The sequence below is a fragment of the Alosa pseudoharengus genome, unplaced genomic scaffold, assembly GCF_046254945.1.
Source record: "Alosa pseudoharengus isolate Yale_2024_CS ecotype anadromous, Long Island Sound unplaced genomic scaffold, YU_APseudo_1.1 YU_APseudo_1.1_scf_8, whole genome shotgun sequence".
Classification (NCBI taxonomy): domain Eukaryota; kingdom Metazoa; phylum Chordata; class Actinopteri; order Clupeiformes; family Clupeidae; genus Alosa; species Alosa pseudoharengus.
The window spans coordinates 39,091,810-39,113,247 of record NW_027468870.1 but is presented as its reverse complement, the minus strand read 5'-3'; the positions used below and the strand labels follow the sequence as shown (position 1 = coordinate 39,113,247).

At 42.4% G+C, this 21,438-nt stretch overlaps 1 protein-coding gene across 5 annotated transcripts; it reads right to left on the bottom strand.

The window, feature by feature from the left end:
* Positions 1-380: 380 nt before the first annotated feature.
* On the bottom strand, positions 381-21,380 carry LOC143111611 (dixin-like). 5 transcript variants are annotated; one of them, XM_076273857.1, is made up of 18 exons: positions 20,891-21,380; positions 20,375-20,443; positions 16,078-16,207; positions 14,526-14,651; positions 14,153-14,405; positions 12,603-12,722; positions 7,096-7,199; positions 6,808-6,962; positions 6,025-6,114; positions 5,374-5,427; positions 5,053-5,103; positions 4,842-4,946; positions 4,679-4,732; positions 4,164-4,256; positions 3,964-4,038; positions 3,510-3,569; positions 3,091-3,252; positions 381-2,596 (listed from the first exon to the last, which is right to left on the bottom strand). In XM_076273857.1, the coding sequence occupies exons 2-18, from the start codon at positions 20,393-20,395 to the stop codon at positions 2,483-2,485; spliced, it is 1,767 nt and encodes a 588-aa protein (XP_076129972.1). In that variant the 5' UTR covers positions 20,396-20,443; positions 20,891-21,380; the 3' UTR covers positions 381-2,482. The 5 variants fall into 5 exon arrangements, with proteins under 5 accessions (XP_076129972.1, XP_076129971.1, XP_076129969.1 ...); XM_076273856.1 differs by lacking the exon at positions 20,891-21,380 and having other exon boundaries at positions 20,375-20,577; XM_076273854.1 differs by lacking the exons at positions 20,375-20,443; positions 20,891-21,380 and adding an exon at positions 19,327-20,359.
* Between the last annotated feature and the right edge of the window lie 58 nt (positions 21,381-21,438).

The window sequence follows — 21,438 nt, the reverse complement described above, 5'->3', positions numbered from 1 at the left end:
TTATTTTTAGAATGTATCATTTGTTGGTATTTTGCTGTGATCTGTCAGCTGATTGTCAAAGCTGTCAACTCCCTGTGGAAGGCAGCAGGGTTAGGAGATGGCAGTGTGGCAAAGGCTCAGAGAGCTCAGCAGACCAGGGGACATTGCTGCATGAAGTGCACAACAAACAGCTTGAGTGGCCTGTTGCATTATATTACTAGTATTGATTAGATTCCCCCCCATGGAATCTATTCTTAATGTTCCCCCAATGGACTCATTACATTAGTTAGATTATACAAAAAATACTCTACCATCTTTATTATAGATTAATCAACTTCTAGCCTTCACTCACACAACAAAGTGTGTTGTTTCAAGTAACAAAATGTAAGAATAAAATAAAATATCTGTAAAAGATGTAACTTTATTATATTCAAATGTATTAAATGTGAATCGAGAATATACACAAATTTAACAATCTCCATGAAAATCATCCGTTTTCTTTGAAAATGTCCAACTGCAGTGATAAAGTGAAACTGTTTACAAAAGCTAAGCTGTACAAAGCCTCAAGCTCAAGTAATCCTTTTCAACTTGGCCTATAAAAACAACATAGGTTTCTGTGCAATAATAACATGATCAGAGTTACAAAGCACACATTAAACATCATAACACAACTCTTAATGAGAACATTCCTCAATATTTGCTTTCCCAAACTCCTCCACACATAGAGAGTTGTGTGTTTCAGGATGGGCCATACCAGTGCAATTCAAAAGAGAGTACATCACGTCATACTAGACTAGGTTCTTTCTTGGTTCTGGAAAGGCAAAGGGTTGTATACGAAACACCGTGAGAAGAATACAGATTCCTCATACCCCTAGCAGTTGAAAAGCTCTAGAGGACCTAAGGAACATCCATAGCCAATTCAGAACAAGCACAAAAGGGTTTCATATTTCCAGAGTAACCCTGGGTGAAATATTGCCAAGACCAGAAAATGGCTGCCTCTGTTTCCTGCTCTGATGAGATGCAAATATTAAGTTTACTCTTCATTCTAAACTAGGCCTGTGAGCACATAATGTACTTGGAACCATTCAAGGAACTGGAAAAAAAACTTAGAACTAGGACTGCATCAAATTGTTTTGAAGAACATAGTTTATACTAAATCATGCATTAATTAAGAGCAAAATCATAATTAACTTTACCAAAAAACAGAAATAATCATTATGAGCTTGAATCTTTGTTAATGTTGTTTAACCTTTCCCTCTATAAATAGCATCAGTGTAATAATAGCGATGTAGCAAATGTATCAAACATAAGTTAATGACATTAACTCCATGGGTTGCATGATGCACAATATAGGAACAGAATAATAGAAAACATAATTAATTTCAATCTAAATAGATTCTGCTCTGAAAAAAATAAATATTAATGTTCCTGAAAAAAGTTCCCAAGCTCAACAAATGATTCCTGCACTATGTTTGAATACAGAACCTTTTTTTCTAGGAGTGCAGAATAAACAGCAGACATGTACGTAGAATAACAACAGGAATGGCATCAGAAATGTTCCAACAGGCGTTTCCACACCCACACTTTGTATCCCAGGGTGACCCAAGCTCTGTAGTGAAACCTGTTGGCGTTATTATCATAGATGTGTTTTCAAAGTCATTTCCATACAGCTCATTTCAGTCCAGAGTGAGAGACTTGGATTTCTTGTGCTCATTCTCACATTCAATATCTAGGGTCATGTGAATGATACCAATATGAACCCAGTTCGCTTGGCAGTGAATGCTACATGACATTTCAGTTGCATACCCTTATAAAGTCAACCAAGAGCATGTAAACATTACTTAAGAAAAGTAACAGTTTCAAATAGTTTTACGTATGCTCTAGTAGGTAGCTAGTTTTTACAACATCCACCATTTTGTGATTGTACATGTTTGTATGAAGGACATATAGACATGTCAGTCGATCCCACAAATCACAAAGGATATTCACTATGTAGGTCTACGACCTGAGCACGAAACACTGCCCATGTCCATCCACCCTGGGAATTCCCTGGTGTGAAAAGGGTAAGTGTGAAAATGCACTTGGCACTCCAAAATGAACCTATGAGCATGGTAATACTTTTTTTAATTATGTCATTTTCCACTCATAACCTCATGCAAAGGAGTCACAAGGTTGACTTGAGTTAGTCAACAACGTGTCCATGATGGATAGGCCTGACAACCACTATCTGCTTCAGTGGCATGTAGACAGGTTAATTACGCAACCATCATTCTTCATTTTCAGTATTCAGTATTCCTCCAAGTCCAGATCATAGACACTTGGACACTGTTGGCCAGTGGGGGGGTGGGGTCCTGGACTCCCTGCACAAACCTTCTCCTGGGCCCCCAAAACCGTTTCCACCGTCTCCACTAGGCTGACTGGGGGCCCTCAGCTCAGCTTTGGGGCACCGAATAGTCTGAGTCTCTGAGTCTCTGTCTCCATCTGTCTATCCTGCTGGTGTCTGTCAACCTGTGTGAGTATGATACAGTCCGAGGCCCAAGGAGCTTTTAGTAGAGCCAGATGGCCAGGCGTCATGGTCTGTGGGGGCAGCTTTACGTCCTGGTGATTTACCTCTGACCTGTAACAGAATAAAACAACACTAAGATCTTTTATACACCAACAAGTGATTAGGTCTCTCAGACACAAAGTATCTGATCAGCATTTCCTGGAGCGTACACAATACATGCTGGCACACAATAAGCCTGTTTCAGTGTCCAGGTGTCCAGCCTCATTGAGGGTAATGGCACATTCACTGGCAGGGTAAAACAGCTTCCTGGGTCTGTCTTTCCTGTGGACTGTGCTGTTATATAAGTGGCTATCTAGATAGGTAGAGTGTTTGTTTACATGTTCTAACCTAAACCTCTGCAAACTTGATGAAGACATTTCGGAAAAGCGGTGTGCTTTGACAGCAGACAGCCGGCGAGTAGTGATAGCTTTGGAATTCCAGTGGAAGTTGGTTTACACAGTGGCTACATGTTGTGAAATGGTCTAATTATTAACACTATCAACACAGTCCGACATCAACTCTTCACCCATGTGACACTAAGTGTGCAGGCCTTCAGCGTGCCGTACCCTGCGTTGGTGTGGGCGGCTGGGCTCGGCTGCGTGCAGCCGGTCCATGAGGCTGGCCACGCCCTGCTCCAGTGTGTCCAGCGTGTGCTGCTGGGGGTCGTGGCTACTGAAGCTGCTCCTCAGGCTGCGCAGGGCATCGCGCACCAGCTGCAGCTCCTCTGCCTGGGGAGGGGGACGGCCAGGAACACGTTTGGACATATGAATGAGAACAGGACTGTGACCAGTCAGTTCATCTCTGGCCATGGTAGCCCCTATGTATTAGTACATGTTATTACACTGCCTCCTCTGCAGATTTCATAGAGAGACGTCTGTGAAGAAGCTTTATGAAACATATACAGTAGGGTATACAGTATATAAAATAATACTGCTACATAGTGTAAAAATAATAAAAAGTTGAATAAGGTCGTTTTTTTTCTTACCCCTTTGTATGTCTGGGGAATGGACGTCTCCGAGTATCCATTATTGTGGGCAACAGGGACCTGGAGCCAGGAGGAAAAGGATGTTAAAGGCGTTTAATCCTAGTTTCAGGAGAATAATAGCTTTGTTCACTGGAGTTCTCAATGCTGCTGCAATGCTGTATCGGATTTTTTAAAAAGGCATTCAAAACATGCTGATGATGGTGGAGGCTATTGTCCAATGTTTGTAACAATACCAGTGGTATTGCATGGTTCCTAGAGTGTTGATTAGTGTACATATTGTGAATGTGGATAATGCAGTGGGATTTTTGAATGTGAAAAGTTGCAATAGGTGAATAAACTCTTTTGAGAGGTGGATAAACTCTATCTCTGAAATTTCAGAGGTGGATAAACTGCGTTTACTTGCGTTTAGCCTCCACTACATCCCTGGTCTAGGTGGCTTTCATGCATGCAGTACCTCCTCTGGATCATGATTGTTCATCAGCTCCTGCAGTATACGCTCCTTGCGCTCTAGCTCCCTCTGCAGGCTTGTCTGTGAATTACATGCACTCATGAGCACCACACCATCTGGGGAGCTGCCCAGCCGAGTGCCCTTTAAGTGTCAGTGTGCACTAGACTGCGCCTGACTGCGGGTTAAAACGTGGCATGGTCAGTTACCTGCTGGTGGCTGCTCTCTGAGAGTTTCCGCAGGGTGTCGTCCAGTTTGGTCTGCTGCTGCTGGAGCAGTCTGTCCTTCTGACCCAGCTCTTTCTGCAGGCGAAGGACACGCACACGTCAGCAGATTGGGAACTACAACAAAAAACCTCAACGGAACGAGCACAAAGCTGGTTTGGTGGTTAACCATCACCTGACCCGCCCAGTCTTGATATCTGACCATTACAAATCTGTGTAAGTTGTTTAGGGTAAAAGCATCTGCTATCTTTACTAGACTGAATATCTTTCAAAAGATGCCACAATGCATTAACTCGTTGATGCTTGTGAGAGGACATACTCTGCAATGTAGTTCTCATGAATTACAACAGTATAGTGTAGTTTTAGCGGAGCACTTTTGGATAGGGCTGAACTCTACAACAGTATAGTGTAGTTTTAGCGGAGCACTTTTGGATAGGGCTGAACTCTACAACAGTATAGTGTAGTTTTAGCGGAGCACTTTTGGATAGGGCTGAACTCACCTTGTAATCACTGAGTAGTTTGTTTCGGTCCTCTAGCTTTCGCTGCAACTCCACCTGGGAAAACAGTAGCTATCAGATTCTGAGCCAAGTCTAAAAATACCTAGAGATAAATTATATACAGAGGACTAGTTTTAGAAAAAATAAATAAAAAAAAGAAACTCACATTCTGACCAGTCAGTTCATCTCTGGCCATGGTAGTCCTTAGAAGTTCTTGTTTCAGTTGTAAGACACACGCTTCTTGTACTGCCATTCTCTGCTGCAAGGCATCCTAACCAAAACAAAAAATACTTTTTAAAAAATCTTACACAATTTCATTCGATAACAAGTATTATTTACTTTTGCTATAACCAAACATAATCAAATGAAAGGTTTACCTTGACACCGAGCAGATTTCGTGCCTCTTGTTTAAATTTCGATAGCTCCCTCTGCAGGGTAGACATCAATCAAGGAGTTTAATGCACGATAACCACCAAGTAAGACAGGTGCACAAACAAACTGACAATCATTTATTGTAATCACAGTTCAATTAACTTTTTTTTCAGTTCAATATGTAGTTAAGAAATGCCTGAAACCCAGTTGAGGTATGACACTATGCACACATTTCTTCGAACATGCCTGAGTCTTGCTCAAGTAAACAAATTGGCAGAGGACTTAAATGTGTTAAGTCCTTTCTACAGAGTAGCAGGGAACGTTACCTTCAGATCCTGAGCCTCTTCCATACTCTGGTCCAGACGACTGCGGATTATGATCTATACAGCGTAGCAGAACAGGAGAGAAATCCTCTTAGCTCAAAAACAAACAACGGACACACAATTTTTGCAAACAGCCTCAAAGATCCCTCTGCAAGGACTGAGCAAAGGGCGTGTTCCTACACAGAGGTCTCACACGGTAGTTTGGACTGAGAGAGAAAGAAGGGAAAAGAAAGGGAGTGAAACCATAGAGGACAGCTCGTCAATGGTTAGAAGGGTAAACGGATATGTGTGGGCCCCACGGAGACAAAGCAAAGTTCAGGTAGGGGAGGAGGGGGGGAGACACCTGATCTCCTGTGACATAGTAGTCAGGGAGGGTGGAGACAGGTAAGAAAAAACTAAACTACTAGATTTTCACTAGATTTTACTTAAAAAAGTGTACACACTCATCTTTATTCATTTATGTTCTCATTTCTTTCATCAACATTTGGAACATTTCAAATAACTAAATATACAACAAAAAAACAGACAAAAGTGGTCGACTACATTGTAGATCAAAATAAAAACCTTACATGAGCGCTTTGAGAGACAAAACCATAAAGGGGTTCACTAAGAGAACATGTGGATAGATAAAGGAAGCTGACAGACAGATCCTACCAGCTGTTGCTCTGCGTTGTCCACTCCCTCAGCAAAACCCAGAGACACGTCCTGCTCGTCTTCTGGCAGTGACCCATGGAGAAGCAGTGCCTAGAAAACCACACAGATGACACCACACTCACAAATGGCACGCCAATCCCAAAACACTACACCACTGTTCACTGCCTCACAAAACATCACAAACTGTTTGAGTAAGGTCTCCACGGTCTCCTGCATTAAAAGGACACACATATAGTGATATGCATCATGTGATCTGCGTTCAGGCTAATCTCATTTTCTTTGCTATTGCTTAGGCATTCACATTAACCCATTTACTCCTAAAATGCCTGCTAAAAACGCCTATAGAATCCTATGGCATTCTAGACTAAATAACCTTATTTCCTGAGGGTTTTCTGAAAACATACTAAAAATTGTCAACGTCTACCAAAATTTAATATCTAAGCCTCTGTAGCACCTGGAAACATGAAATAAAAAGCATGCTGCGCTACGCAGCATCCAGCGGGAGGGTCAATGTTGCGCTACGCAGCATCCAGCGGGAGGGTCAATGTTGCGTCATGCAGCATCCAGCGCGAATGGGTTAAGATACCTGACAAATCCTAAACATTGGTTTAGCTCAGTTTAGTGTAGTTCATTTAACTTAACTTTAATTAAGTTGACGTGTAGCTTACACAAAACGATTTAACTTATCGATAGTTGCATTTGTTCACAAATTTGCACTGTAATTCCAATGGGAAAAACAAGTGCAAAGAGGCAAATGTGTGTGTGGTGTTTTTTCTAGCACACCTGCAGACTGGACACCATCCTCCGAGCCTCCTGCATCTCCTTCTCCAGCTGCTCCTGCTGCTCACACAGCTGCTCCTCCCACACACAGCCCCCAGCGGACCCATCAGGCCTGGAGCCAGACAACTCGTCGCACGCTGATGACCTCACCATATCTTCTGGAAGAGTCAGTCAGAGACATGCAGTCAGAGTGTGGAGAACATCCACCCTGAGTCCAGTGTGGTCCAGAACCCAATGTTACGCCTACAGTAGTACGTTGTAGAGCAGTCCTCCCATGTGCACACAAATTACCTGTTTTAATGGTTTCCACTGCTTGGCTTTTAACAGCCCCTCTCTGGTCTTCTGAAACACTGTGAGCTTCTTTAATAGTCTGCGTAGGGCTGGGTGACCTGAGGCTGAGGACACATAAGAGGCAGAAAATAGCACAATAGTAAGCCAACGGGTCACTATGTACTGTATGTACTGTGGAGAAGGTACATTGGAGAGCTCTTTGTTGTTTACGTTTGTGCTTAATGATACAAACATAAACTCAGTTATTTTACAAAATCAATTACTCATCAATTCATCACTCAAGTACATGGAAACGTATTATGAGAGACCACACAGCTATCACAGTCGATCAAACCCAATCGACAATCCAGTCCATCAATAAACAAACAGTTCAACCCAGCCCACCAACCGAAGAGAACGCTCGTTGCTAGAGACGGTTGCCACAGTAACATCAAGTCCTGACAGAAAAAAAAAAGGTGTCGGGCACAGTAATGCTGTTTGATCTGGGGATTCATCAATTATGTAAAACTGACCCAATTCAAAGTCGCTTGTTTGCAGGTCAGCTGTTCTGAATTATTGAAGCTCTTCCAATAGGATAAGGCAAGCACATAAGTATACTGCATGCATGTCACACATCTGTTTACAATCTGATCATAAATATCAATGTGGATTCTCTTTGACCAACACAAAGAAGCCATTGTCCTACAAGTGAACAGGTGCAAGAGGGAAACAGTAAGTGTCAGGACACATCAGGAGGACACATCAGTCATTGTCACTGGTAAATGATGTCTGTTTATTCCACATGCAAGTAAAGTGGACACCAATCAATGCTGATGCAGTTCCCTGTGCCTCAATTTGGCACGCATGCACGCACACACACACACACACACACACACACACACACACACACACACACACACACACACACACACACACACACACACACACACACAAACCATGGGCTATGATAGCCATTGGGAAATCTGCCATTGCGTAACATACAAAGCCACTCTGATCGATCTCAACTCTGTATCTGTTTAACAACAGTAAAGGACGCACTACATGTCACATAGAAGAACAACTGGCAACACAAATCTCTGTTTACATATGTGCAGATAATACAAGGATTTATTTTTCCCCTAAACATCAATAAAATAAATCCAAATAAATTATTGACTTCTGAAATATTCTAACTAAAAAGTTCAATTAGCAACACAAGCCTTTAAAAATTGAAGATTTTGCCTTTAAAGTCTAGATGTGATGATAAAAGCCATAAGCTCTTAAAATCTTAGTTTATCTTTTATTCAGACATCTTGAGAATTAACTTATTAGCCTGGGGTGCGTTTCCCAAAACCATAGTTGCTAACCTGTATAGCAATCTCAAAAACGAAAGTTATAAATGCAGTTGTTTCCTCAATTCCAAAGAAATACATGTTCATGCCTTATTAGCGATTGTATTTGCGTGCCCGTGTTTTAGGGACATGGGAAATGGGCTTCAATGGCCTCTGCAGAGCAAAACCCAAATATGCCAAAGATTCGTATGGGTATCCCAGACAGGTCTCTTTCAATTAGTAGAGTTTAGCAAAAGTTTAATTACACCGTCGTGCCAATAACGGACACTCTGATATGACAACTGAACAGAACAAATCAAGAGCCAAGAGTCAGCGTAGAAGATGACAGTCCCCTGTCAGTTCTCATCGAGGGGAAAAAACAAGATGGAGTCACCCTCATATCTTAAGTAAAGCTGACAGTGAGAGTGCAAACACCTCATACCAGCCAGACTATAGCATAATAGATCACAGGGATTTCTATATCTGGCACGACTCATTATTCAGCACAATCCTGACTAAGTGAACGCAGCGTTATATAACCGTTTCAGCACTGCATTAGCTTGGGAAGCCTAAGGGGAAAGTGGCATGGCAGAGCACTCCATGCTCTAATGCAGTCCTTAAGCCTATATTTAAAGGATATACCTCAGCCTACAGAAAACACACAACAAAAGAATTTCTCAACCAAAAATAGCAGCTTGTGTGAGTTTGCGTACACTGCACTGGCAATTTGCTTAGCTACAGATCCTTGTCCATGGGGAGAGCTGTTTTACAGGATGTTACAGTGCTGAACAACTAAGCTGTATTTGTGTTCTGAGCACAAGACGGCAGAAGACAAGCCACATTTTCCCAAGCCTTGTTTCCCATGACACTGGTGGAAACTCACAAGAGAAAGAAGTTCAAAGTAGTTTCTGCAGTCAGCAGTTTGTTTTGATCGCATCAACATATCCCAGGCCATTAAGGGACCCCACTCCTGTTTCAGAGAGCTCTGGGCCAACTACAGAAAGACCCAACACAAAGATAGCTTATCTTTGTGCTATAGCTAAATTACAGGAAACTCACTGGAACTGCGTATTTACTTTCTTTACCTAAACAACCAAACAGACCAGTCGTCCCAAAACTAAACCTGCAGATAACAGCTGTCAAGAAGACTGAAAATAACAAAGAAAACATTTTCTGTGTCAATATACACAGAGCGACTCTTTCCAAATCATTCTCCTTATAGGCACTAACAGATAAAAGATGACAGGACATAGCTATTAAACAGCATATCAACTCACAAGAGCACAACAGGGCTTGATGCAGAGCCAGTGAAACTATGACATATTCTGTGAAAATGAATGAAAGCACTTCATAAAAAAACAACTGAACAGGCTCTCCCATTGGGGCAGTGTGCTAACTCCATCCCATCATGTGCTGTGTTCCACATGCACTTCCTGCTCTGCTATGCTGATCAGCAGATACTGCCTTGTCTCCTGGGCACTGACTCAGAGTAGGCAAGCTAGAGTGTTCTAACAAAGAGTCACTTCAAATCGGCAGGTAATCCTCGCTAACAACTGAGGCTATATATGAGATTTTAAAATAATTAAAAAAATAAATTAAAGCAAGGCAAAAAGGATTAGCATGGATGTACATAATCTTACCATTTGATTTGTTTGGCTCCCATGCTGTAGCTGTTGAAGATCTATAGAGTAGACCCACTGCAGCCTCTGCTGCTCTGGCTACGGCTACGGAGAGCAGCGGCACCGCTGTGCCCAGTCCCCACCATTCCTCTCCTGCCCTGCCCTGCCCTGCCCTGCCCGGCGGCCCACACTGGGAGCTGCGCTCCGCTGCGCTCCACAGGAGGAAGGAAAGAGCTGAGTGGAAGTTCTGAGGGGAGTTGGAGGAGCCCCCTTCCCCTGCCTATCCGCTCAGGGTTTTCCGTCTCGTCCCAACAAGTTGTCCAAAGGCTCCAGTCAGCCCCACAGCAGCTCAGCTGGAGCACACTCACACTCACACTACTCCTACAGAGAGTCCAACAGGCTCTTTTAGCTCAGCTTGAGTCCGCTCACATATGTTAATGCTGTTCTCGTCCTGTGCTGCTCAGTCCAACCTGAGGAACATACAAGTGGAGCCCCACTCTGTCATCCTCCACGACGCACGCACGCACGCATGTACGCACACAGCTGCATCCTCTCCTCTCCTGCCCCCCCCCCCTCTCCTCTCATCTCATCTCCTCACTCCAAGGGCTCTCCTGGCTACGTTAGTTACCTTCCATACATAAGCACTGCTATTCTGCTATTCATCCACAGGAGCTTTGGATCTGTGAAGCTCTCGTTGTCTTGCGGGGAGAAAACACTGTGAGGTTCTGCTCTGCTCTTACCATGTCTCTCTTGCTCCTTCCTTTTCTCTGTGTGAAGATGGCTCAACCCCCTGGTTACCCTCCCCCTGCTTCTCCAACCCACCCCCTCTCTCCTTCCATCTCTCCCTCTCTCCCTCTCTCTCTCTCTGTTCCCTTGGTAGTATTCAACTACAGTTGCACTGTATGTATTTGCCAGTATTTCAATAGTCTGACTAGAACCCAAAATGCAACTGATCTGTATTTAATCTGTTATGTTTGGCTTTGAACATGTTATCTGACTCTGAGCATGAGGCTTATTCAACCAGTAATGTATACATATGAGGTGCCAACACCACATTTTTCTATCTATTCTTTTTTTACTCATTTGGACTGTCCAAAACACAGCTCTACCAAAAACAGCTGGCCACAAATATGTAACCGGGGCAGCCCACATTTTTGACACATTGCTTTGCTTGTTGTCATCTATGCCTTTTTGAGATCTCATGGGCATTGTTTAGCTGGCAACAGAGAGTTCATTGTTGTTATGCAGTATACCATGAAAAATGGATTTTTCTACCCGTTTGTGCCACTTATACCAAAACCATATGTGTATGCCAGCTGTGACATAAAGGATAACAGCCATCGAGCTGTTCCGTTTACAGAATTAGTGGAGGAAGAGTCGGCAAATAACTTCACAACACAAAGAGGAGTGGATTTTCCTCTGAGTTTCAATGCCTCAAACCTTTTCTATGAGTTATGACTTGCATTCTATGGTACTGCCTGTACTTAAGCTGTACTACCTTGTGTTGTAATGTTAAATTCTCCCATTCTGTGGCAAAACAGAAAGCACCATTGTTTTCATTATCAGGAAAAACATCACATTTGGTGAGTTTTTAATCTCTGGACAGCATGTGATAAGATCACACAGCAAAAACAGCCATCTTTTAACCTTTTCCTCTTGTTCTAGATCTGTGGAATGGCCCAACAGTGAAATATGATGCAACATGCCTTCCTTCCCCTGGGAGTCAGGGACCCTCTGTACTCTGTGTTCTCATCAATCTTCACATTAAATGAGGACAGTTTCTGCACACAGCTCAACTCCCCAACCTCCCCTGACCCCAGAGCTTTGGACGATGTTTGAAAAGCATAAAAAAAGAAATCAAAATAATCATCTCTGAAGTATTTCCTATTTCCTGTCATCGTGGAAACTGTGCAGCCAGAAAAAAAAACACATTTCAACTGAGCGGCCGCCTGGCGAAGGGCACTGAGGAACAGAGTATCTCCTCCAAACCATCACAGCCCAAACACGTCTGCATGACCACACTTACCCACTATCATTTTAATGCTCTTCTCAAAGGACTACATCAAAGAATCAAATGTTTGTAGTGAGGCACTTTAGGCTTTGCCGTGCTAATGTCTGTCCAAACAAGGCATCCCATGAGAAAGGGCACAGCATTATAGTGCAGGCCTCTGGGGCTGCACCAACTCACAGTGTGGCACCATTGTTCCATCTTGGACTGGTTGTGCCTCACAAAGCCCTAAGGATGTTGGCAAAGCCATCAGCGTCACTGAGCTGCTGCTCTTGTGCTGCGTGACAGTCTCCTGAGGAGCGCTACTTAAAAAAGTCATAGATACCACCCAAATAGTTGTGTCCCATGGCAATCACACCCACATGTGAATCCTCCAAAAACAGAACTTTCTGTTCCCCCTAGTACACAAATCAACCGTATCTTTGAATTTCATGTCCCCCACCCAGAGACAGAATGTACTATGTGACTTACTGCTCAGACACACACACTGCACACTATACGGGCAAGACAAACGTGTATATGAATCATCACAAGTCTAATCATGTAGATGCATTTCAGACCATTACATACCTGGGTGGCCTTGTGTCCGAATCCTCGTCTGGTCCCCCTTTCTGACCCTCATACTGCTGCACCAGAGCCCGCACACTCCAGCATGGACAATCAATCTCCTTGGAAACCATGTTGCCTTGGCTGCATAAGGTAAGATATCAGCCTTTAGACTAAAAGGTCAATATGCTGGACAGACACAGCTACAGATACTAAGAGCTCACAAACCTTTTTTCCAGTGACCACAATGTAAACATACATTTAATATAGTTGTATACACTTAACATATTGTTTCATGGTATTCTGTCAATATTCTGAGAAGTGTCAGCAGCAACTGTTTTGTGAACTATACAGATCAGATGGTTGAGCCAGTGTAGTTCATGTCTGATTATTTCAAAAAGGTGTAGTAAACCTTTATGTGCTATCAAAATAAAGTTATTTGTGTGTTTGAAATCCTCCACACTCTTTTGAAATTACCTCCATTCAAAGCTTTAAACCTGAGCAGTATATCCATATAACAACCAGATGGCACTAGCTTAACAGAAATCCGAACTATCAGATCCTCTTAAAACGAGAGTGAGCACATACCCTTCTAGTGAAATAATCCTATTAAACACACAGTTGCATGAACCAAAGAAGAAACTAAGGGATGCATGCATGTTCGGCTTGAAACTGATTGGAACTGAGAATGCATTTGTGACTAGGATGTAGGGGTGTAAAGGTACACGTAATCCTACCGAACCGTTTAGGTACAAGACGTTAGGTTCTATACGGATGTGTACCGAATGTACCAAATGCAGTCTTCAGTACCTACAGGCTTACTGTATCGCAAATTAACCAAATCATGACCTCAAAACTGCGATACACACCGAACCATGATTTTTGGGTACCGTTACACTCCTACTAGGATACACTCTCTACTTCTCCAAGCCTTACACCAGGGGTCTCCAACCTTTTTCCTTCCGAGAGCTACTTTGACAAACGAAGATGGCCAAGAACTACCAATGTTTTTAGTAGTTGCATGTTTTATTTACATAGCTAATCTTCACCCAAAACAGCTGAATAAGCTTTGTGTGCGTTTGAAGGCTCCTTTCACTTCCTTTACCTTCTCTGTTTGTAGACTGTGAATTTGATTTGATAGGAATTTCATCAGATTTACAAACTAACTGTTTCTACTCAGAAACAAGTGGTACTAGCGAGCTACCAGATCGAGACCCCTGGTGCCCCTTTACAAACACACACACACACACACACACATCAGAGTTGTGCAAAATTCGAATTGCAATTCTGCTTCCTGTTTGCTACCTCAATTGAAATGCAAGTGAAATTCAAGAATTTAATTGGAATTTAAGAGCAAGTTTCAATTCAATTCTGAAATTTTGCACAACCCTGACACACACACACACACACACACACACACACACACACACACACACACACAATGCATAGTCTTTCACTTACAAACTAATAGATATCTGAATCTGAAGTATGCCTATTGGGGGATGAAGCGCTGATTGTCTGGCGTTTATCTTAGTTCCAGGTAAGGTAAAGTGCGAGGCAGGTGGGTAGCTCACCTGTTCCACTCCTGTCTCAGGTGAAGCAGAGAGCGGCCGGAGCGGGAGGCGTCCTGCCGGGCCACCGCGAGTGCCGCCACGGCATTCTGTGCCATAGCCATAGTGGAGTGAGGCCTGTGATTGGGCGATGACCCCGCCGTGCCCCGAGCCGTAGTGGCGCCCGCTCGGTGACTGGCCGAAGCAGAGGGCTTGAAGTGGGCTGCCAAGGCAAGGATCAGCCGCATGGCAGACTTGAGATTCCCGTCCACAATATCTGCCGTGATAAGAGAGACAAAATGTTATCAGTACAAATAACAGAGGCCATGTGTACCATGTGGATCCAGAGAGATAGTCGGCTTAAGAAACGATCCCTTGGGGAGGGTGTGTCCCACACCTCGAGCGGAGGTCTGAGGCATGCGTATCCGCTTGGAAGACATGAACTGTAGAACCTTTTCCACATTCTGCTTCTTTTCTTGGGGGTCAAGGGGGGCGTAATGAATGCCGTCAAGGAGCTCACCAGCTAAAGAGACGTCCAAAGAGAAAACAAAACAAACACTAATGACTGAGACAGAAAAAAATATGACTTTATAGACCCTTTCAATATGTTACTAGAGGGTTTCGGATTGAACTCGAAACCAACGCAGATACTTTGAAATAAAAAGGAATCAGACTTTAGTGTAATGCTCTACTGTACAAAATGTTGACTTTAAAACTTGTTTTTGTTTTGTTTGTTTGTCCCCAAGTTACCATTAGCTCAATGTTGTTAACTGTGCCACTAGAAATGCCTTAGGAGTGCACCTGTTTGTTTATGCAGTTGAAAGCAAAGATTCCAGCGCGGATAACATTTTAATGTCTTAATGGCAGTGTGTGTATTTCAAATGCTCCAACAGTATCTAATAGTTGCTATATGGATGTGTTTGCGTTATATATACGTATATGGACGTGTTGCGATTTTGAAACAAAAACCTCTGGCCAAAGTAGGCCTAATCTAAAATGAGCCTTTTCAAGCTGTCAGGTTTAGCACAGCAACCACACACATTATTCATTACTGAACAACCCAAACAGTGGACACTGTTATACTTTTCAGTAGCCTAGTTATTTTATTTTGCTTTAGTTATAGTTATTTTGCTGTAGAACTATTGGTTGTATTGATTGATGCTTGCGCTGACTCGTAACGTGGAGCCAGTAGGCTACCCTCGGAATGGAGAGGTGGGGTGTTGGCTAACATCTGATGATGTCAAGGAAGGTCTTTTTTGTCCCAAAGTGCATGACACATGCGAGTTCAAAATCCCCCTGGTAGCCTATTCTTACATATCCCTTTTATATTTGCCTACTCCACCTTCTCAGACGAAGTACTGGTAAGTAGTTGGCTAAAAATATTTTGGCTAGGCTTGCTGTTCTAACGAGCAGTTTAACTCAAACTAGCCTACTATTCCATAAGTGCTTTCAGTGCAAATATTCAAACTAGCCTAGGCTGTGTTTGTAGAGCTGCGATAAATGAACTCAACTGACAACAGGTAAATCCATGTTATATGGATATACTGCTCAGGTTTAAAGCTTTGAATGGAGGTAATTTCAAAAGAGTGTGGAGGATTTCAAACACACAAATAACTTTATTTTGATAGCACATAAAGGTTTACTACATCTTTATGAAATAATCAGACATGAACTACACTGGCTCAACCATCTGATCTGTATAGTTCACAAATCGGTCATTGAGGCTCTTTATGAAAACAACCTTTTGTCTTTCTGAAGTTTATTTTTGTATTCCGGAGTACAGTAGCCTAATTGCCTGATGTCTTGACATTATAGTTTTTCCTACCGGTTTGCCGTTTGAACTCCAGCTAAAAGAGTGGCGCTGCTCTGAGCTTTCCTGCCAGTACTGGTTTAGGACGTCAGCCGCTGCATCTCAACAAGCTCAACAGTCCACTGCTGCCTGAACTCACCCACAATCTCAATGAGGTGTGCGAGCACCACGCCATCTCGGAGGTCTTGCCGGAGGTCATGGACAGGCTTTACTCCAGGTTTCTTCCGCAGCTGTGCATTTACCCAGGACACATATGTCGCCACTTGTGGCTAGAACAGATGTCGGGTGGGGGTGGGGTAACGATTAGATAGATAGATAGATACTTTATTCATTCATCCCCAAAGACAAATCATAGTGTTCCAGCGACCATACAAACACAGCACTCACATATACACTACCGCTCAAAAGTTTGGGGTCACTCAGATGTATCACAATTAAAGCACTGACAGGTGAATAAAAAGGATTATAATCACTTATTTTAATAATAAATAATAATACATTTTACATTTTCATAAATGTGAATAATCTAAAAGGAGTGTTACAGGTCAAATTCAGCATGATTCCCATCTTCAATTTACAGCTGAGCTAAAAATAGTGACCCGTCAAACCTGTTGTTCTGTAATGCTATTACAACCTACATTCATGGCAACTTTTAACCACTCAAGTTCAGTCAATTTTTATGTGGATGACAAGCAGCACATTTATTTATCCATTACACCAACATCCATTACAATGGATTTTGAAACAAATCAATATGCTCATCATCCTTTGAACTACTATGTGCAACTCTTGGGGTCATGCATCACGTTTACACACGTGCCTATTTCTCGCGGTCTCTTAAGGCAACCAAGCAGACAGCTCTTCCAAGACTCTTCCAAGACTTCTCAACCTTGAGCTAATTTGGAACCGGCACTGCCCTGTCTGCCCCGCAGTTAGGCGTCCCGTCCTAGCGCCTGCTTGGATAGCGCCTGTGAAAGGAGCTTTACCGATCAGCGCTCCAGGCTCACCCCTTCTGACAGGATAAATCCACCCCTCTTTTACCCACACTAGTGCGTGCCTGCTGGTTTCGGCAGCAAGGATTAGGCCGACTGGCACTTTCACTGCCTCGTCACAACAGCAGAGCTTAGTGTCCGGCACCCAAACTTCCTTCCTGCACAACTATTCAGCATGTAGGACCGGGGCCCAAACCCATCACCTACACCCTTGCCAAACAAGGGGCGGGTCGGCAAATTTGTGTCCCCTTTGGCAAAGCTTGAAATCAAGAGAGATGAATGAAAAATGGGATATAATGGTCAGTGCAGTGATGCTCATGAAAAACATCATCCTCAAAGAAAAGAAGTACAAGGCTGAGCGGAGCTAAAGAGGCCTTGCCCATTCAACATTCTGAGAGGAAGTTACACATATGATGGGGAAATGACGCAGAATAAAAAATAAGATGAATGTGGTCATCACTAAAGTACACTTAGAAGTCATACCTTATTATGTTTATTATTATGTTATTATCTTCTCCAGAACAAACACGTAAACTGACAGATTATGTCAGGTGGCCTGCACAGAAGTGTTCTCCCTGAACAATGCCAGAGAGCTTTGACAGCCACTAAATAAATCCAATCAAGCTCTAAAGATGGCTCAAAGATCTTCACTTGTTTATTTAGCGTGTGGGTAACTGCTGATATCAAACTGCTATACAATCGGTCGGAGACAAAGCCCATTCTGTCCGAGGTATTTCTGTCACACTTGAACTCACAGCAGCCGCTTAGAATGGTTCAGTTCCCCGGAGGATGGCCTCACACACAGCCTATTCAGTCAGGAAAGCTTTGGCGGCTGCTGGCCTAGTTGTCCTGTGGGAATGTCAAGCTGGTCCCCTGCACAAGGTGGAATGAATGGGCAAACTGTCTGTTCCCACGGCGACCCATCAGCTGAGCCCCCACTGTGCAGCACCTATGAGCCCATGTGCTTATATACTGGGCTCTTTTGCAGCATGGTACAGCAAATGATTTCAGTAGCCTACACAACTAGCCTGACCAACCAAGTAACCTCACCAACTTCCAAAGTGGCGTTTAGACACCAGGCAGTGGGTCAACACATTTACACACAGGTTGCTGAAAACAGCAAGCAGCCCATCACAGCACAAAGTTAGCCTACTTACTGTCTTTTACAATAATAATAATAATAATAATAATAATAATAATAATCAAACCTATGACTGGGTGCTCGTGATTGTCATGATAAAACACTGTAGGATTTGGGAGCAAGGCATCAAAATCAAGTAAGCAACATTGTAACCTAATCCATTGAGTGAACTGTTACATTCGTTTGAGTGTTCTGAAAATAATGAACTTAACTTGTTGTCTTACTGGGCGCCAGTTCGCTACAACAGCGCCCATTGTACAACCTCATAATTAGGTTCCAGTATAACTGTATAATTAGGTTACAGTATAAGTCTATGTGGCAATACCTGCGAATGCATTAAATGTAATCATACGATAAAAAACAATGAGTTTGTTTCGGGACTTTCCACTGCACATTTTTTTGTCATTCGCTCGGACTAAAGGCTATCTATAGGCTTCAAATGAGTTTCACCTAAGGAAAACAGACTCCTCTCCGTCAAACGTCGAGACAACCCGCAACTGCACGGACTTCCCATGTTCGAACGTTATTCTTTACAATATGTATGTCTATCAATACAATCTGTACATATTATATTTCCATTCTCGTCTCTAAAAAATACAATTACAACATGTCAAGACACTTTACTAGCTACTGTGCATTGGAAACGTTACACACCGTTTCCTGTCCGGAGAACAGCCAATAAAACAAATGCTTATAAGTTACTTGCTTCACCACTGAGAAATAACAATAACACCATCGTTATGATGTGGAGAATAAACCGTAACGTGACAAGCAAAAGTGACAGCGGATTACTGAGCATTGGCTAGCTGTAAACAAATAAAATAGTCTCTACTTTACGACATCCCATACTAGTAAAATAGGCTTAAGTTATGAATGATAAGCCGTGCATTGTACCTCACTGAAACCTTCCTGGAGCACGTCTAGTAGATTTCCTTTCGATAAGGATGCAATCATTCTTCTGCATACAGAGATGTGTGCGAAGGCAATAACAGAGACGGTGACAGATCACAAGATAGATAAACCCGGTTAGGCATATAGGTGCATTAGGCAAACAAAGAGAGGTGCAAGTACACCTCAGCCAGCGGGATGGCCATATGGGCAACCCCCGTTAGCTTGCTATGCATGTAACAGGATACGAGGTGGACTAGGCTCAGATGGAAGTGCCGCGCATGCGTCAACTGTAGTTACTTCTGTGTTGTTATGGATACAACATAGCATGCAGTAGCCGGGAATCTTAAATAATGTGGACACTCACCGTAATATACATTATGTGAATTCCGATAAAGTCATACCACAAACTATCCCATTGATCATTCATGGTTCTTTAATACATCTGTTGCTCTGATTGTCTGCAATCTGCAACCCTGCAGTAATGCATACAATTCCTACATACATGTTAAATATTTGTGGCAGGCAACAACCTAGTCTAATGCAAAAACAGCAGTAAATAAGTAGGCTATAGGCTACATAGCCTATGGTCATGTCATTTTAAGTCAAATGAATTTCCCCCAAAGAAGGAAAAACTACTATACTACTATAAAACTACTTAAAATGTGATCTTAACAAGTATTTCCACAGGTGATGCCATGGAGAGGAATGATTCATGTCACTTTGTGAGATTATGAAGGAGAATGGAGATGTAGGAGAAAGAAATGGATGAATTTGCCATCATCAGTCTACTCAAAGCACATACAACACTAAGAAAGAAATAACCACATCCTTCCTTCCCCTCTAGCTTCAGCTTCCTGCCTCTACTGTTTTACACACCTTTACCACAGAAAAACATGTTTAGCTTCACAGCGAGAATGCTGGACATAAATAGACAAGTTCACGACTTCTGGACCACTCTCCCCACTATGACAGGCATGTTGCACGGCTTACCTGTTTAAATAAATCTTTTTTTCAGAGCATTTTGACATGAAAAACTGCAAACTAGAGCAAGCAGGTGTGACATTAAGGGTCCTGCAATAAATTGAATAGAAGCTTAATTGATGCAAGTAGTAACTACCTGCTCTTACCCATTAGTCCTACTTCATGTCAGAATGGCTGTTGTGAAAAAGTCTATCAGGCTTTAGTATGTGCTGTGTTTATGTTTGTTTTGTAAGTTTTTTTAATGGTCTTATCATGATGGGTTAACGTTACCTACTACATTTATTCACAGCATTTCATAGGATGCCTCTTTCTACATAAACGCAATGTAATAGTCTTAAGGCAGACACATTTAAGACAGATAGCGTTGCACCCCGTTCTTACACTGTACATCTAGAGTGTTTACTTAACATTGACGTTATTATGGTACTTACTGATCCCTTCAATGAGGCCATATCTGAACACAGCCTCTTCGGTGGCCTTCAGGAGGACAACGTCATCATCTGCTGGTGATCATTTGCGAATATGCAGGTTAATGAGATCAAGAACTACGAAACACAATTCTCCTCCCCTAGCTAGGGTCTGGTGACGCCGCTGGCTTTCATGAATGCCTGAATGTCAAAAAACGATGACAGCTACTAGGCAAACGTCACACAGCTGGTTAACGTTAGGGTGGGACTTTCATTCAGTATTCGATTGTTAAGGAACGTAGCTTAGACTTAACAGTGAAATCTCACAAATAGTTTATTTCATGTTGCCTATTAGAATAAGCTAGCTATGCTAGCTAAGCAGCTAACATCGCAACTAACGACTTCAGGGACAAAAGGAAAGTTATTCCAGGAGGTTGTTTGCAACCCTGAATAAGAACAGCTAACGTTAGCGAGTTATAACTGCATTCTACGAACAGATCAGTTATGAGCCAGGAAACAATTCAATAAAAATAAGCTTACCTAACCCAAAATACTGTCCCACGGGCAAAAACAGACATCTTAAGGGGGCTTCAGAAGAACACAATAGCTTTCCCTTTCAATCAGGCCCACACAGTTGCAGCACGTGGTATTGTTACTTTGTTACCATAGTAACTGCATAGAATTTGCACTGCTGTGATTGAGAAGGTCCCAAGCAAAGATTTTAGCTCTCTCGAGTCTGCACTTCTAAGCAGCTGCTACTCAATCTCATAAGGGGTAGGCTAAATAAAAGTCTAGATATGTCTGCAGTCTAAATCTTCTATAATATATTTGCATGTACAAAATAAAGAAAGAAAAACATGCATTTGATCAAAATAATAATCACAGAGCTTTTAAGAACAAAAATTAAACAGGCTTGATCATTTAGGCTACAAATTCCAGTCTGCTGCATCTCTCCCAAACTTTAAGAAAATAAAAATAAAAATCCATATAGCCTTTTATTAAAAAAAAAAACAAAAAAAAAACAATCAAACCAACACAGCGTTCAAATCTTTAGCACAGTGACCCCTCTTTTTGTGTGATTTGGATTT

What these genes read in the sequence shown, in the direction of transcription:
- LOC143111611 (XM_076273854.1), bottom strand. Translation starts at nt 19,389, where the DNA reads ATGAATGATCAATGGGATAGTTTGTGGTATGACTTTATCGGAATTCAC. An exon ending in GAAATCTGCTCGGTGTCAAG is followed by an intron (nt 4,947 to 5,052) that starts GTAAACCTTTCA and finishes TGTTTTGGTTAG; the next exon opens with GATGCCTTGCAGCAGAGAAT. An exon ending in TTCCCCAGACATACAAAGGG is followed by an intron (nt 3,253 to 3,509) that starts GTAAGAAAAAAA and finishes CCCCCTCCCCAG; the next exon opens with GCAGAGGAGCTGCAGCTGGT.